Consider the following 18,605-nt stretch of genomic DNA (forward strand, 5'->3'; position numbering starts at 1 on the left):
AAAGAGGGGATTGTGTGGGGAAGAATGATAGAAATATTTAGGACAATGATAATGAATGAGTCTCATAGCCTTATAGAAATTTAAGGGTTGAAGATAAGTTTGAAGGTTGAATAAGTAAGGAAAAAGAAAAAATAAACAGAGAGTAAAAGTTATGGAGTATTAAAGAGGAAAAGGGAAAGGAAAAAGAGAAAAGACACATAAATGAATAATAATAAAAGGTAATTGAATTCAAATTTTATTGCTTTCCAATAATCATGGGCAATAAACAATAAGCGTCTGTTTGGTTCACGGACTGGGTGAGATGGGATGACTCATTCTCGGATTATTAATCTTGGGTTGAGTCATTCTCGGATAAATAATCCAAGTTATCTGGTATTTGGTTGGTTCTCGGTTGGATAGGATATATTGAAAAATAATCTTATCCCGTGTTTGGTTGGAGATTGGATGAGGAAGGATTACTATTTTAATGACCAAAACATCCCTTAATTTGTAGATTCTTTTTAATAAAATAATTTAATATATTATAAAATATTAATAAAATAATTTAATATTATTTAATAAAATAATCTAATAAATAATTTAATATTTATAAATTTTATTAAAATAGAGTAGTTTAAAACTTTATAATTATAAAGTAAATCAAGGGTTTTGATATATAAAAATTCGCATTCATTCAAACTTAGCCCTTTCGGGCCTTTAAAAATAGATTTTGACCAAGCTTTTGAACCTAAATTTGAAATTCAATTAAATAATGGGCCAAGTTTTGGCTAAATTAAGGTTAAATCGATTAAAACCTAACTCATTTAAGAGCTTTCAATGAGCCGAACTCAGGCTAATATAGAAGATTTCTCTTTGGATCGAGTTTGAACTTATTGAAGTCCTCATTCACAAAGTCTAATTAATAAAATTATATATTTATATAAATTTCGTTTAGAAAATAAGGTTAGTAAGGGTAATTTAGTCCAAGGGCAATATAGTCCTTCTATTATGATGTTAGTATGGCAAATTAGTCAAAAATTTTAAATCAATTAATAGGGGTAAGTCAAAATTTTTAAAATAATGAATAGGGCAAATTAGTCAAAAATTTTAATAGAATTAGTAGGGGCTAATTGGTCTATTTATTATGATATTATTTATGAGAGTATGGTTATATAATAGCTAATTTGAATTTGAATCATTCATAAGAATAAATTAGTCCAAATATTGTTATATTGGTAGTAGGGGCAAATTAGTCAAAAATTTTTAAAATTAAATAGTAGGGGCAAATTAGTCCATTCATATTATATTATCATGTGAGAGTAGGATTATATAATTATAAGAGTATAAATTTGTATTTTTTGTAGGATAAATTAATCTAAAATTTTATCATCCTATCTGTTAGTCATCCCAGGATGATTAATCCCATCTCTCCCATGGGATCATTTTATCCCATGAATAGGAGATTAATTCGGTTAGGAAGGATGTGTCATCCTATGTATAAAATGCAACCAAACATGGAATGACACAGGATGATTAATCCAATCCTGTGTCATCTCATGAACCAAACGGACCCTAAGGATATTAGGTAATTAAGTTTCTTTTTTAAAATTTTCATTAGAAGAGGGTGGGATTTAAGAAGACATAAGGGGAAAGGGGGATTTGACCTAGGACTGTCAATGGGATTGGGCCAGCCCGAGCTCGGCTCGTTCGACCCGATAAAAAGCCCGATTAGCCTGACCTTTTAGTGAGCCGGTCTGAGTTTGAGTCTAAAAATTAGGCCCGAATTAAATATGAGCTGAATTTGGGCTTTATTAGGCTCAAATCCGATATAGGTACGGCCCTTTAATTACCTATATATATAATATTTATATTTTGATATTATGTATAATTATATATCCAAATATATTATTATTAAATACTAAATATATATAAATTAGAAAATACAAAAATACATCTAAAGACTTTTTCATGAGCTTTCTTGAGAGCCAATATTAGTAATGCATAACTGAATCTCTAACTTTTCTTATTGGTTGAGTAAATTTTTGTGTTGGCATAAAATTGGTTGATTTCTTTTTGGTCTACAAACACAAATCATCAAGCACGTTTGGATTCAAATCACAAGATTATAAAAAAGTTTCAACTTTTAAAGATGTATTGGCTTATGATCGCATGTTTTATTACTATTTTTCATGCATTTTGAACTAATTAAAGATAAATATTGTTGAAAAATTTTTGGTTTATATACTTTTTAAGAACTATTGTTTGTTCATATTTAGTTTTAATATTATAGTCTTGTAAATGTTAAATTAGTTTTACAACTTAATAGCTATAGTAATTGTATTAAGAAAATTAAGGAGTAATAAGTGAGTTTGGGCTAAACCTGATTAAGGCTCACAACCTGAATATTATGTGAGTTGAGTATGAGCTTTTCATTTATGAACCCGAAACTCATAGCTCGAAACCCGAAAATGTTCCAAAGCTTGAGCTTATGAAATCCCGGCTCATTAGACCCGATTGACGGCCTAATTTGACCCTAGGACTTCTAATTTTTAGGGCCTTAACCATAACTAGTAGACTAAGGTTCTGTTTGATAACCCAATTCAAATTTTAACACTTAAATTTAATGGATTTAGATCTTAACATATTCGAACCGTTTGATAATAAAAAATTAAACATCTGAATTAATTAAATCGCACTGAATTTTCTAAGCAAAACTTGCTCTCAAAATTAAATGATAAGTTATTCACTTATCACTGAATGTGATATGCACTCAAATGTATTAGATTTAATACTTAACAATTCAATAACTTAATAAATTCATATTTCAATTTTATCAAATGCACCCTAAGTCTTGATGATTGAGAAATTTTGGGAAATATAAATGTGGAACAATTGAAAAGCCACAACAATGCGGATTGTCACAAGTGCCTTCCTTGAGTCAACTGTCTGCAGTCAACAGCAGCGTTTGGTCACAGATTGTTCTCCAAGGCATCTGGCTCCAAGGAGCGGTGACTAGGGGTGCAAACGAGTCGAATCGAGTCGAGTTTTGGCCTAATCGAGTCGAGCCGAGCTTTGGCCTAATCGAGTCAAGCTTCCAGTTAATTTTGTGAAACTTGAACTCGAGTTCGAGCTCGACGAGCTCAAAATGTCAAGCTCGATCTCGAGCTCGAGCTCGGGCTTAAAAAATAATTAAAATAATAATAAATTTATTTTTTTTAAAAAATAATTATTTATTTTTAAAAATGAATAAAATAATAATTTTTAACAAATAATAAAATATTAGGGATATATGTGTAATTTTACTATTAAAATAAAAAATAAAAAAAATATTTAATTGAGCTCGCGAGCGGAGTTTAATATTTTTGAACTCGAGCTCGAGTTCGAGTTCGACTTAATTAGCTCGAACTCGATATTGACCGAGCTCGAGTCGAGCTCGTACTCGAGCCGCTCGCGATCAGCTCGCGAACGGCTGGATTCGTGAACACCCCTAGTGGTGACTAGCATAGGTGGTCGTATGTATTTGTAATTGGTAGCAGCAAACTCAATTTGTCGCTAAACTGTATTCAGTTGTTGTGCAAATTTTTATCCCACGATCCTAAGTTTCACAATCAATTTAATTTTTCTTTGAACTTGGAAACATAACAGAAGCAAGGGATATTAGTTTATAAAAATCATTAGGAATGTTTTGATTGCACATCTGGAAAAATAAAATATGACACTATTAATGGGATAGTGTATTACAATTGCCAATGGTTGAGGATTCAATCCCTCATCCAGTACAGTCCCCAAGGTTGTTATGCGTTTTTTGGAGCATTACTATATCTGTTACATTATATTTTCAAAAGATGATTGAATTTAATCATTTCCAACTCTCCCTTTTGCAGTAGTTGACACCAAGTTTCTTTGCCTGCAAAGTCAAATAGCACACATAAAAAATTAGTGAAATTTGAAAAAAATTTCTTTCTTTCTTATTTATTTTTTGGTAGCAGAGTGAAATTTGAATAGCTAGACATTGTAAGCACCATATTTGGTTAAAAAGACTACCGAAAGAAAAAGGTCCAAAAAGCAGTACGAATGGATGATTTGGAAATTGGATGGTTGTAAATACCTCTAGGAAAGGAATCTTCCGAATAGGATTGCACTAAAGACAATTCCACCAAGCCATTTATTTGATGCAAATCTGTTTGGTAGAAAGAGTAGAAGAAAACTTAGCCAGAGATCATAAGATATATCAGGAAATATATAGAGCATAGACTTTTTTTTTTTTTCCCCTTGTGGAGTTTGTATCTCTTCAAGACTTTTTTTCTCAAAAATGGGTGAGGTCACATTAAGAGTGGAAACATCAAAATTTGTGTTCTACAATGGGGAAAGCACCCTTTCATTTTCGCTTTAGAAGAAAGTATTGCGCTTTTAGGGATACATACCATTAAGTTCAAATGGGCTCTGTCTATAAGTACTACTAAGAATGTAATTATAATAGACAATAACACACTTAGATATGTTAAAACCCTATAACAATTTGTGTATATTCTTTTTACATTCTTCGTATGATTCATTTACTTTTGCAATGGACCCACTCAAAAAGAAAAGTAATTAGCTCAAACAAATGCTAAGAGATTGTTCTTCACTAGCCGGAAGGGAGAATTAAGCTTCGAAGGTGTGGAAACAAATTATAGCATGAGATTTCCTAATTAAGGTTATCAATTATGTAAAGTCAACAAGTGAATTCCAATTTTATCTCCATGGATGAATACCTACTTTCTGAAACAGTCCGCAGGGTTTGATAGGTCAACATCCCAAATTTGCCAAGCTTTGTGACCGGAAGTAGCTGCTAGCAATGCATAAAATGGCCATCCTATAACACTCAATAAATAAAGACATGGAAATAAAAGTTAAAAAAAAATATAGGCAAAAAGCAGACTGCAAGATGAGAGTGAAATAGAAAGAAATATTTTTAGCCAAAGCTAACATCTATATCTATACTATACATAAATTGGGAGTCTTGTGTTTTGGTGTAAACATTTTTTTGCCACTTTTTAAACTTTCATTTTTACCCTCACAAAATCTTAAATTCTACCACCTATTTTAATAGTAACTATCAAAGCATATCTTCTCAATATAACTACTAGGCATGTCAATGGGTCGGATCTTACTCAGATCCAATCCAATCCAATATATTTGGATAGGAATTGGATTTAATTTCTCAAATCCAAACCCTACCCAGATCTAGATTCTGTAAAAGAGTCACGAGCCTGATTTGCTATGATCCATGCCCAAATCCAAACATAAACTGGATCATATATATATATATATATATACACATATGTGTGTGTGTATATATATGTATAAGTAAATTTATAAAATTATCTAATATTTTATGACCGTTGAATCGATTACCGTGTGCCCTTTACCATACATATAAAAAACAAGAAAACATGATAATTTTATCTAGATTCTAGACTATGTTTAAAATAGTATACCATTCAAAATAATAAGTAGGAAACTATTCAGGCTAGATGCAAACACTTGGATAGACCCGATTTACGTAGATCTAGTAGTTCAAAATGTGTCACACTATCTCATTAATTCAAGTAATGAAGATGTGATAAAATTTGGACCATTAGATCTACAAGACCGGGTCTATCCAAAGTTTTGTCCATCCAAGAAAGTGTAAGTAGGAAGAGACACACATATGGCTCCTATGGCTAATATTGTAAATTAACAACAGCAGAGGCGAGTAACAATCAGAAGTAACTTCTTGTACACAAATAGTTGCGTAAGAGATGGATTTACTCTACATGTACAAAATTATAAAACATGATCTCCTGTTAATTTACTCGTGCTTAATTATACATGTAGATAAACCTTTTTCACAACAATAAAAAAATTGTTGACTTCATAGATGCAAATTACAATTAGATAATTGTTGAGTAAAATGGGAAAAAAAAGATGAATAAAAAGAAGTAAATACCAATATGAGCATTCAATCCAGCTAGAGCAAAACTGGCAATGGATGCAGCTCCAAAACTAGCAGACCACAGTTTTGTTGATTCACCCAATAGCAAAGCTGTAGATTTGACACCCGCTTTCACGTCATCCTTTTTATCCTGTGCCCAATAAACAGGGAACTCATTCAACTGCCATTTCTAATATTGACATTTGTATTTCTAGCTTAATGAAGTTTAATAACTTCAAATATACTAAATCAAGTGAAGAAAAATGAGAAGACCAATAGCTCATTGATCTTAGTTCAACAAAAATTAAAAAACCAGAGTTTTATATTACTGCCCACGTGAGTTGTTCGTGCCAATTTTTTTGTCCAATTGTCAATGGTCTTTAACAGGTCCAGTTTGAATTCTTGGGTCACTATAGATCTGTTTTGAAAAATATTGAAAATTTAGGACCAATTTGAACCATGTCCCAAAGATTGGGATTAAAAATTCATTTTTCCCTTAAAAGAATGGTTTTTTTATTCTATGCCTTTAGGACGCAAAATAAACGTACAGAATATAAGAAGTGGATCCATTTTAAATTTCAGACATTATCATCTACTCATAAATTCAATTAATTTTAGCGGAGAAATTTTACATTTTCCCAGACAACTAACTTATCATGTGCCTTAAGGGTACATAATAGAAGAATCCACTCAGATAGATCAGACCCGATAGGGTTGTCAATGAAAGTAAAATGGTATGGAGATGGCCATTCTTTTTGGTTTTAAAAGATCTGACATTATTCACAAATTTTTCTGGCTTAACTAAACATTGGTTGTTATTTGCGTTTATATCTCCACTTACAAGTCCATTAGCCAAATCCTCAAGTCCTTTTCATCTAGGACAAAGGGAAGTCTCCAGTCATTAATTCTAGTTTTGATGGGAAGCAAGTTCTCCAGTATTTTAATTTAGAAAAAAAAAATCTAGTCACTAATTTGATTTTTCTTATAATTAGTTGATGCATAAAATATCAATTTAGTTCAAGAAAATTTGTACCTGATGTGCATATATTGTATCATACTCTAGAGTCCAAAAGAAGCATCCAACAAGAAGTGGGAAAACTATAGTAGGATCAAGACTTCCTTTCACAGCAGCCCATGAGCGTAATACTCCCCAGTTCATAGCCAGTCCCAATAGGGCTTGAGGCTGCATTAACATACACATTAATTTTTCACTTTTCTAATTGGCAGTGTAAATGTTTTCTATTTATATTTAAAAATCTCTTGTAACACAGTTGGCATAATAACTGCATATATGGCGTGAACATTCTATTTAGTGAAAAAAATTATATCATGTAAAAAAAAAAAGAGTTAATGTTTCAAAAGTTCATTCCAGTTTAAGAAAATTAAGGTTGTTTCGGACATACTAATAAGGGAAAAAATATATTAAATTTTGAACAAAACATAGAGCCGTATACTTTAGATATGATACTACCCAGTATGTTATTCTCTTCATGAGCGGGTAAATGAAAATCAACGGTAAGGATGAAACCCATAGTAGACGGCTGCACAAAAACAAAAGAAGAATTAAAACTAAGATTTGAAGATGCTTCACAAAAATTGAAGGAAGAAAAGAAAGCGACTTGGATCCTCAGAGAAGCATCAAATACATTTGAATATGGTAGATAAGCCACAAACAATTTATAAACTAAAACGAAGTAAGAAAGGAAAAGAGAACAGAAGATAAGTTATCAACCCAATAATTTTTAAGTGGATTACATGCATCTATCACTTGCTGTTTTGGAAAAGAGGATTAGTTATCAATCCAATAAGTTTTAGAACACATTTGTTAGAATTGTTAGGGTTATCTAATTAAATATCATAAGTCACAATGGACAGTCCATTCATGTTTTCTCCCCATTAATTAAGTCTAAAGTCTAAACAACAGAAGGTGGCTATTTAAGAATCCAAATTCCAAACCTGATTGGGACGTGGCTCCTAAAATTGCACATTTAGTAAGTTGGTAGGTTTATAATTACATATTTCATAAGAAGTATAAAAAGGGGAGTTGGCTGATATGAGTGCAATAGTGATGGTCCGTATGGGCACCATCAGTAGGTGGCTAAACATGGAATTTCACATTTTTGTTTTGGTGTTGGACAGATTGACTTGCTTAACATATACGGTGGTGGTGTTAGCTTACGTGGAAGCAATTGGGAGCTTCTGAAGTTGCATGTCTTTGTTAAAAACGGTGCAAATGTGCTTTAAACAGGTAGCTAAATTTGAAATTTCACCTTAACATATTAGTATTGTATAGATTGAGTTTACTTTACTTTTGTTGCCTTATTACGTGGAAGCAATTGGAGGCTTACCCATTTATTTTAATTTTTTTGTAATCTCATTTAAATTCATTTTTACAAATTAAGTTATCAATTTATACCATCCTTTACACTCATTATTAGTTTTAAATATTTACTTATAATGTTCAATAAGCCTGATTATCAGTTTTTTTTTCATCCGTACTCTATGTCGCAAAATTACATACTATTTAATAATTGATCAATAAGAATATAAAAATTTGAACTAAGTACTATAAAAGTTAACATAAAAATTTAATCCAAAAATTTTGAACCCCTAGCATTTTTTTCATGTGTAAATTTAAATTTTCATTTTGGAAAGGTAGGAAAATAGGCTAAAATTTGTCATAAATTGGTAATGCTAAAAAATGAGCAAGTTAACAAACTAAGAGAAAATAAAATGATAAAATAAAATCAACAAATAATAATAATAATAATGAAACTGTGACAGCCCCACCTTCCCCTAAGGCAAACCAAAGGGGTTAGCGGACTGCCTGCCCAACTCTCGCCAGAACTAACGGTTCGGTATAGAGCGAGCTAATACGATCCGGAACTTACAAACGCGCGTAAACAAGTCAAAATGTCAAAATAAAAAAAAAAAAAAAAAAGAAATCCGGAGTCGGCCATGAATAGTAACCGACCCGTCAGAACCCAACCAAATATCAAGCAAACATTCACATCTTGAAACTTAGCATTTACAAGCCAAAGTGGCATACAAAAGTATTCAAAAGTGGATACATGTTTGGTTTGCCAAATCAAAAGAGAAACGGTTCCAAAAGTACATTTAGGGTTTCAATAAATGAGCTATACAAAATATATGTCCAACTAGCTCATTTCGGCAACCAATTATCAATTGCAATCCAAAAGTATTTATTTTCCTGTAAGGAAAACAAAAGGAATAGAGTGAGCTAATTGCCCAGTGAGATAATACTACTCAAGCAACCAAGTTCATATAAGCATCAAGTTTTTCATTTCAATACATCAAAAGTAAACAAAGGCACACATTAATGGTGGTGATAAAAGGATACGGGCGGCTCTCAAGAGCCATTTTTCCTCGTTTGCATTCTTGATCGAAGTTCATTGACCCTCCGTCAATGTTTAAGATTAACCAACCGTAGACTCCACTTTACTTCCATTCCTTCCACCCAACATACCCCTACCGGGCCCGAACTCCAAACACTTGCACTGTGGTATTATTCGAGTATACCGAAATTAAGGGTCTCAATATCCAAAGATTCCTGAAACAGACTATCGTGGTTCGTTATCTAATCGACCAGGCCCTTGCCGGCCCGACTTGAGTAACTAGCCACAGGTGTTGAGCTCAATGGTAATAATCATGGTCGTTGGATACTCGTCCAATCGACACCAAGTCAAGTACTTTTCATTTCATGTAACATTCCATGTAACATTCCAAGAACATGAGAAATAAGTGAGAGTGATAAAGTACACCCTCACGTCAATCAATATCGATGGTGCAATAACATTTAACTCATCAAGTTCAAGTATCAAAGCCATATAGTAACACACAAGTGAGTAGTACACTCACCAAGCTTGAAAGTGATATTTCATGCACTTCCGTCAAAGGAACGTCGTGAACCACCGTCACGCCCTAAAACATGCAAACAAGTACAATGAGACTCGATAACGAGTCATAAACCAATGCCAAATATTCCCAAAATAGGGTTTCATAAGCACACACAAGCAATAGAGGAAATCAGAAAATCCGGAAATCGAACTAGATTTAACCCTGAAAAAAATAGTTTTTGACGTCATTTTGCGGTAATGGCACCAAAGGCACTACGATTATCAGATGAAGGTCCAAGACCCACCGTTTCGAAGCTAAGAGCTAGGGCTACAATATTACAGAAGGTCACTCAACCCAGTTTCGAGTGTAACCAGGTCAAAAATGCAATCTACTACACCAGAACCGCAAAAACAGATTCACAGAACGCATTCTAGTGTAAATATCATAAATCAGCCTACCTAAGTCCAAATCCAAAAATTCCAAAGCCATATGAAAGCTAAGAAACAGGGATACATTTCATCAGAAGACCTCAACAACCAATTCGGAAGCATTCCTGACCAAAATAACCAATTACAGAAGCAATTCCCAAATTCAGGTAAAACCAGGGCAGCAAGGGTAATTCCATCTTTTCTCAAGCTACGGTACTCCGATTGACCTGAAATTTTGCAGGAATCTCTAAAATATCATTCCCTACAACTTTTATGTTTTAACCCAAGGCCAATTCGGCCTCTAACTATGAGTTACAAAATCGGGCAGAATGTAGAACATTAAAACCCTAACTTTTCAATTTTCTTCCAAAACAGAAATTGCTTGCCATTAGCCACTTTTTCCACCTTCTAGCTTCCTTAAATACCATTTCCAATCATCATACATGACCACATAATCATATTCATATGAAAACAGAAAAATCCCCAATAATTACAAAACTTCACCAATTCAACCAAAATCAAGAAATAATCCATAAAATTGCATCTTATACTACCACTAATCATGATTTAAGCATCATTAGAGGAAGGAGAGGGGTCCTTCTCAACTTACCTTAGCAAGACAAGAAAGAGAGCAACTAGTCCTCTTAGCTTTCCAAGTAACTCCACAAAACAACTCACAAGCACTCTCTTAAGGGTTTCTATGGAACAAAAACAAGAGTAAATGGTTGATTTGGTAGATTGGAGCAAGATTGGAGCAAACTTGGAGAGCTTTCTTTCTTCCTTTCTTGAGAGAGAGGGCCGGCCACTAGAGCTTGGAAATGGAGGAATTTTTGGTAAATTTTTAGCTTATTTAGTCAATTGGTAAGACATGGAATAGTAGTCAAAAGTTTCTACCAACCCTATGGTGACACTTGTCACCATCATTAATTGTTTGCCTAATTTTTGTCTCTCTTATACCAATCCACTTAGCACCCTCTACTTATCTTTTAACACCCGATAAATTAATTTCAGTATCCAAAAGTTAACCTAGTTGGCCGAATTTTTCCGAACTTTTTCGCACTAGTGGGTCCCACGTTCGATATACACTCTTAATTTCACATGAACTAACTTATACTAGAAAAATGATTTAAAAACTATATTTTGCTCATAAAAATTATCTGGAAAATTTTCTAATAAAGAAAAGGTATAAAAGTGTGCAATTAAATAAAATAAATCCTAGAAATTCGGTAAATTTTCGGGTCCTCACAGAAACAAAAGTAGTTAACATCCTGACAAAATGAAGAATCTGAAAAAAAAAGGGGTGGAGAAAGAGAGGAGGTTTGGGAGAAGACAATTCTAAATGATTTAATTAGATTTGATGAGTTATCCAATAAAATTAAATGAGTATTATTGGGTAACTCATTTTATACTCATATGCAAAAATTTAAGATACCCATATTCATCTATTCATAGTCGAGTATGGGTAAATTTAGTTAAATAGATTTGTTTGTCATCTATAGTTTTGCAATAGCTGTTGACATTAGTTTTCTACCATGCAACCACCTATTTTTGTTAATATAAATAGTGGTTTTGTCTACAGCTCTTTGTATGAGTTTTCTATCCTGCAATGACCAATTTTTGGTAATGTACAGACTGCTACAAAATAGTGTGCCTACGTATCCTGAACTATCACTCTTTCATCATCAAATTCGCACACACCCACTCTTAACTCCACACACACAACTAACAACTTCACAAAAAACTGGGCACCCTCATGCATCGCATGAGGCACAAATAAACTAGTATAAACTAATACCAGACTTTATATAGTGCCATTCAATGTGAGTCTGTCTTGAATACATACATACACTCCCTACGAAATGGTCTCACCATTATATTATTTTCCATCATTTTTCAATATAAGAAAAAAGTGATTTAGTGACATTATATACACTGTCAGTATATACACTATCACCATTAGATTTATGATACGTGTGTAAAATTTAAAATTTGCTCATATGTCATCCATCCAACCCTGACAGTGTATACATTGACAGCGTATATAAAATTTACTCTAAAATTAATGGCATTTTCAATTGTAATGTCATGGTAAGAGATTATAGTGGCATCTGCTGTTATTGTTTAGTGACATTTTGTTTAAAAACGTAGTCAACTCTAGATAAATTTGGTTGATGGTAGAAAAACCTTAATTCGTTTACTGGGTGAAGAACTCCATAACCAATTAGCAATTGGATGCCAAGGAAACAAAGGGCTTGAAATCCAGTGATTGCGCCAGAGGCCAGAGGCCTTCCTTTGGTTCTCTCCACCTGAAATACACAAGTTTTCTTTGTTATTTTATGCAATGGAATTGCAATGAAGGGTAACTCATCATTGGGATGCTGAAACTTGAAGGAAGGAGCACAGCATAAGAGGGAGTATTAAGGGTTATTATCACTTTACCCTCTTAAACTATATCACTACTATCAGTTTACTCCCTAACGTTGTCTTTTAGTCACTTCACCCCATAAGTAATTCAATTCAACATGTTAAGAAATTTTGGACAAAAATACCCTTTTATTTTATAGTATTACTACATTGTTATTATTACTTTATTCCTTTAAATTATAGTGATATAATCGATTTAATTCTTAACATTACTTTCTTGGAATTTTACTTAATCATTAATCTAACTACTATGGTCAAAAAAATTTTAATATATTTACCCTTATATATATAATTAAAAATAAAAAATTTAGAATGATTATTCTTTCTTTTTTTCACCTTAAGAGATCCAAAAATATAAAAATAAAAGGGTTTTCTCAAATTTATTTTTTCACACTTATTAATACTATGAAAAGAAAAAAAAGATAGGAAAGAATGAGATAGCAAATTAAATTTTGCAAAGAAAAAAAAAGTCTAACATTATCGTATTAATTTAAGGTTGTTGGAATTAGGATTGAAATCTGGTGGTAAACAGTAAAGTGAAATAATTTTAAAATAATAAAAGTATTTAATTCTTTTTTATTTGTATTTTCCAAAAAAAGAATTGAGCTCTCTCTCTCTCTCTCTCTCCCCCCCCTCTCCCTCCCCTTTCCGATCTTTCTATTTTTTTAATATTAATAAGATTGCCAAGAAGAAAGAAATTAATACTTTGATTTTTTTTCTTGATACTAAAGAAGAGAAGAGCCACTCTAAATTTTTTTATTGTTTTTATTATACAAAGAGGAGGGTACTTTCTTCTAAAGTTTTTTAACTTGCTAAGTTGGTTTAGTGGTGGGATAAATTGCCTAGAAAATAACTCTATGGGATAAATTGTTATCGAGACTATAGTTTATGGGGGTAAAATGATAATAACTTTAAGGGCTAAACTTGTCTTTTTACTTTAATTAACAAATTCCGTTAAGTTTGACTGTTAATCTTAGGGGTAAAGTGACTAAAAAATAACGTTAAGGGAGAAATTGATAGTGGCACCGAACATTGATGGGGTAAAGTGATAATAACCCGAGTATTAACCACAACACAAAGAACAAAGAGTGGAATTCTTCCATGATCCTTCCATCTTCTCTTAGTATGATATCTTTTCCATATTCGTTTCTTTAGTGTTGTTCTCTTTTCCTTCTTCTTGGGGTATAATATGGGACAGTGGAATTGATGTGAGCCCATTATTGGCTAATAAAAAAGACCGGATCAGCACAGCAAAGGAAAGTACTCATGTTTCTTTATTCTTTTTACCGAAACGGCAAGACTTTTGCTTATTAACCTCATGTTTCTTTATTCGTATGATATCTTTTGGTATGATACCATAAAAAATTATTCTTCCATCTTCTTTTTCTATGATATCTTTTCCATATTCGTTTCTTCAGTGTTGTTCCTTTTTCCTTCTTCTTGGGGTATAATATGGGACAGGCGAATTGATGTGAGGCCCATTATTGGTTAATAAAAATGATGTGAGCCCATTATTGGCTACAAGCTCCAATGGATTTGGGTCGAAAGGGTCTCCCTTGTGCAAAGGGTAAGTGGAAATTATTGCAATTATTCAATTAGCTAATAAAGAACTTTGAATCCTATAATGGTATATCAAAAATAGTATATCATTCTACATGTTTCACTTCATATAAGATCCAATTTACTCTTTTCAGTTACGAACCTATTGTCAAACATGATTAATAGCAAATAATCAAACAAATCTGTAACCAAAATATTACAAGAAGCGAGCTTTAGTATCATAAAAATCTCAACAACTAACTTTAATATGTTGACAAGAATATTTATGATGTTAATGTTTGTTCTCTGTAATATTTTGGTTGCAAATTTTTTGATTACTTGTTGTTGGTCATGTTTGACAATGGGTATGTAATTAAAAAGAGTAATTTGGTTCTTGTATTAAGTGAAAGTTATAAATTGATATACTATTTTTTGTTGTTGTATATGATTTGAGACCTAATGATAAGAAATAAAATTTAGTATTTTTCTTTAATGTCTGAGTTAGTATTAAAATAATTAAATAAGAAGCAGGTTTTTCATCTTGACTCTGCTCTAATGACTTTGATGATGCTGATAATCGTGGAGCTTGATATGTTAGGTTACAACCTCTACCAAGAAATCTGGTATCCTTTATCGAAGAATGGTTGAATGTGGCTGAGTTTTCCACACTAGAAGGGTTGATTTTGGAGATTGATTTGGCTGGTTTGATGGAGGCTTTGGGGAGAGCTATGGAGGGATGAGGTTGATGGTTGAAGTTGGAGATGGGAAAAATCCCAGAGAAACTATGAGAGGATGCCATGACTCTGAGCTTGGAAGCTTGGGCCATTTTGTTTAGCTTGGGCCAGATTATGAAACAAACAACAGCAGGATCAAGACTTCCTTTAACAGCAACCCATGAGTATGATGCTCCGCAGTTCATGGTCAGCCCCAACTGGGCTTGAGGCTGCAACAACATACACATCAATTTTTTTTGTTTTTCTAATTGACTGTGTAAATATTTTTTTTTAGTGCTAATGATTTATGTTAAAGAAATAAAACGAGCTATGTACCAATGATACATAAAGTTAATTCATATTTAAAGTTCTCTTGTTACACATTTGACACACTTAAAGAAGATGTAAGTCCACTATGAAAACTGTAAGATTACTATCCACCTTTTGAATTTCAATACTTATGCAGAAAAAATATGTTTTCTTTTGCGACAAAAACAAAAAGAAAAAAAGTGCCACATAATAGATTCCTACTAAAACTAAGAAAGATGAAATTAATGCTACACAGGTGATTTTTAACTATTTGTCTTAAATTGATTAGGCGGTCCTACAATAACTGGAAATTAGATTTAAATTTAATATAAATTTACAAAGTTGTAAGCTACCATAACATAACAAAAAACTTTGAAAATATTACAGTGTATTATTGCATGGCTATAACATTTTATTTAGTGCAAAAATTATATCATCGAAACAGATAGTTTATGTTTAAAATGTTCATTGCATTTAATACAAATTTCTCTACTTGCATCATAAATATATTTTTAACTACTTTTTTATCTTACATGCATCATATAAAAAAAGTACTGTAGTATTTTTTTTTTCAAAAAATTATCTCACATAATCTCCTATCTAAACACACTCAATAATGTTATTTTGGACATACTAATAAGGAAAGACACACACAATGTGGAGCCATATAAAGCTTCAAACTAAGGTGTAGAGCCATATGTTATGGACATGTCCCTAGGCATGGCCATGGTTCCACTTGGAACCGGGAACCGGACCAGAACCGGAACCAAAATCATGGAACCAGAACCATGGTAGAACCTTGGATAAAGGTTCCGGTTCCGGTTCTCTAAAAAATAGAACCAGAACCAGAACCGCCGGTTCCAGAACCGTTAAAAAAAATTAAAACAATTAATATAATGAATTTTTTATTACTTATGGTGATCGATTTCCTACTAATATTTTGGAACCCTCTAGTAACACTGATAATAGTCTTAAAAGAGCTGTCAAAATTGGTGATAGAATACTTCTTGAAAGGTCGAAACGACAAAAGGGTTCACTTAATACTAATACGGAACTTGAATTATATCTAACTACCAAGTTTGAGTATGATGATAGTAGTTTAACTAAACAGTTTAAAGTCCTTGACTGGTGGAAGCGAAAATCAGAGAATTATCCTATCCTCTCCCGTATTGCTAAGCACATTTTAGCAACTCCAGCATCAACAGTAGCAGTGGAACAAGCTTTTAGTGCCGGTGGAACCATTTTGGATGAGACAAGATCGAGATTAAGCCCAGAATCACTAGAAATTCAAGCATGCGTGGATGATTGGACTAGAGCAGAATATAGACAACAAGAAATGAAAAAAGATGAAGAAAAAGAATTCAATTATACAACTGATTCTAGTGCCGTCGCAAGCAGTGAAGATGATTAAATAATTAATGTTTGTTTTGATATTTCATCTCAATTTCAATGAAAAAATCAAGTATTTTCTTTTTCATTTAAAATGATTGTCATTTGATAGTGTAATGTATTTTTTAATTTGACAATGTAACGTATTTTTCATAAAATTTGTATTATCTATTTATTACTTAATACTTTGTTGAATAATAATAAAATTAAAATATGATCTTTATTTTGTATTTATTTTTTACATTCTATTTAAAATTTTAAATATATTGTTATATTCGTATTAAAATTGGTAAGGATAAAAAAATTAAATAAAATTGTATACAACTATACGGAATCAGAACCAGAACCACAAGGAATCAAAATCAGAACTATAAGGAACCAGAACCGAAACCAGAATCGGAACCAGAACCAGATGGTGCGGTTCTGGTTCTATCTTTTTGAAGAAGCAGAACCGGCGGTTCTGAAACCAGAATCAGAACCATCTTATATGGCATGGGCCATTTTGTGAAAGTCCCCAAGAGAAACTGTTGCGAGAGGATGGCATGGAAGCTTAGGAGATTAGCTCTACAAATATATAGTTACCAAATAAAGATATGAAATAAATAAATAAACAGATGAAAATTATTTAGAAGAAAGTTTGCTATGTATTTTTTTTATGGCAAACCCTGTACACAGGGGTGGGATGCCAACCCAAATTTTCTTAATAATAATAGAAATTCACAGAATACAATGAGGGGGGCTAGGCCTTACCTCCAGAAAGCATGAACAATTAAGCACAAGACAAAAGCAAAATACTTATAATCCACTTCTTCGAAAACTCGGATAACCAAGCCGATCAAGTGTAATGTCTCCTCTCACCAGTCGAGGCAAATCACGAAACGACTCATGCATTGTAGTTACTCCAGAATCAACTTCAACATTGGACAATCTGTCCGCAGGTTTGTTCACTTCTCGAAAGCAATGTAATACCTCCTTAAAAAAACTTCTAGCTTGCAGCAGTTCCTATAAATCCCTCTACAAACTCCATGGAGACATCTCGCTCTTCTTTGAATAATCTGGACAAGTACCAAGGATTTTATTCCAAGTGCAAAGTAAAATACCCTCGAGCAAGAGCTAACTTAACACCATAAAGCAGCGCTTTCAACTCTACCTGTGCACTCGGCATCTCCCAAAAAAACATGAGAATCCGAGGAGAATCCCCAAAAAAAAGTTTGCCATGTATGAAATCACTTTCCTAGTAGGTCATTGATTTTGCTATTAAAAAAAAAAAAACAAAACAAAACAGCCCAATGAATGTTTAGATTTTGTAATTTGGGTCAAAAGGTACATGGTCAAGGTAATCCAATAGTTTAACTAATTGTAGCAAATGGATCCACTTTGTACCTTTTGTGTTTATTAAAATAGGACGCATGTGTGGGGAGCTCGCAACCAAAGAATTTTCAAAAAAGAAGCATGGATGTGGAAGTGGAGGCTGCTACTTCAGGGTCTAGAGGTGTAAAAAGAAGAAAATTGGCAGCTTAGTTTGGAATTCGGACCAAAGGCTTTTTTCTTTCTTTCTTTTTTTTGGGTAACCATTGTTGCCTTGAAAATTTCGAGCTTAAACAATTTATCATAGGAGCAGAACAAAACTACGATTATTTGTGGGTAAAAATTAATACGAATGCTTTGAATTGTTGGAACAAACATAATTCAGCACCTAAAAACAAAGATAAGACGTTATTAATGGGAAGAATGAGGTATCACAAATGTGTGAGGATTCACTCCGTAATGGATAGTGCAGTTTGGATCAATGATCTCTACAATTGTTGAATCTGAGTAATTGCAAGGTCCAATTAATGATTCATATCTGAGCATCGAATTAAGTGTTGAAAAAAAAATTTTCTTTTAGGTTTAGTCTAACATATGTCAGCTCACTGAAATTGCCCCTGCAATTTCAAGAGAAATAGGCCAAGTGCTCAAGAGAGAGCTCTTAGAATATTCTCCACCGTCAGACTAAGGATTCGAATCTTT

The 18,605-nt window shown here is 32.7% G+C and overlaps 1 protein-coding gene across 1 annotated transcript; it reads right to left on the reverse strand.

Moving 5' to 3' along the window:
• Window positions 1–3,640: 3,640 nt before the first annotated feature.
• Window positions 3,641–15,103, reverse strand: LOC140005475 (4-hydroxybenzoate polyprenyltransferase, mitochondrial-like). The gene is made up of 8 exons (XM_072046474.1): window positions 15,044–15,103; window positions 12,406–12,527; window positions 7,407–7,476; window positions 6,969–7,118; window positions 5,951–6,086; window positions 4,738–4,834; window positions 4,088–4,159; window positions 3,641–3,886 (listed from the first exon to the last, which is right to left on the reverse strand). Exons 1-7 carry the CDS (start codon window positions 15,101–15,103, stop codon window positions 4,090–4,092), a joined length of 705 nt encoding a protein of 234 aa, XP_071902575.1. The 3' UTR covers window positions 3,641–3,886; window positions 4,088–4,089.
• Between the last annotated feature and the right edge of the window lie 3,502 nt (window positions 15,104–18,605).

This window comes from Coffea arabica, chromosome 4e (assembly GCF_036785885.1).
Source record: "Coffea arabica cultivar ET-39 chromosome 4e, Coffea Arabica ET-39 HiFi, whole genome shotgun sequence".
Classification (NCBI taxonomy): Eukaryota; Viridiplantae; Streptophyta; class Magnoliopsida; order Gentianales; family Rubiaceae; genus Coffea; species Coffea arabica.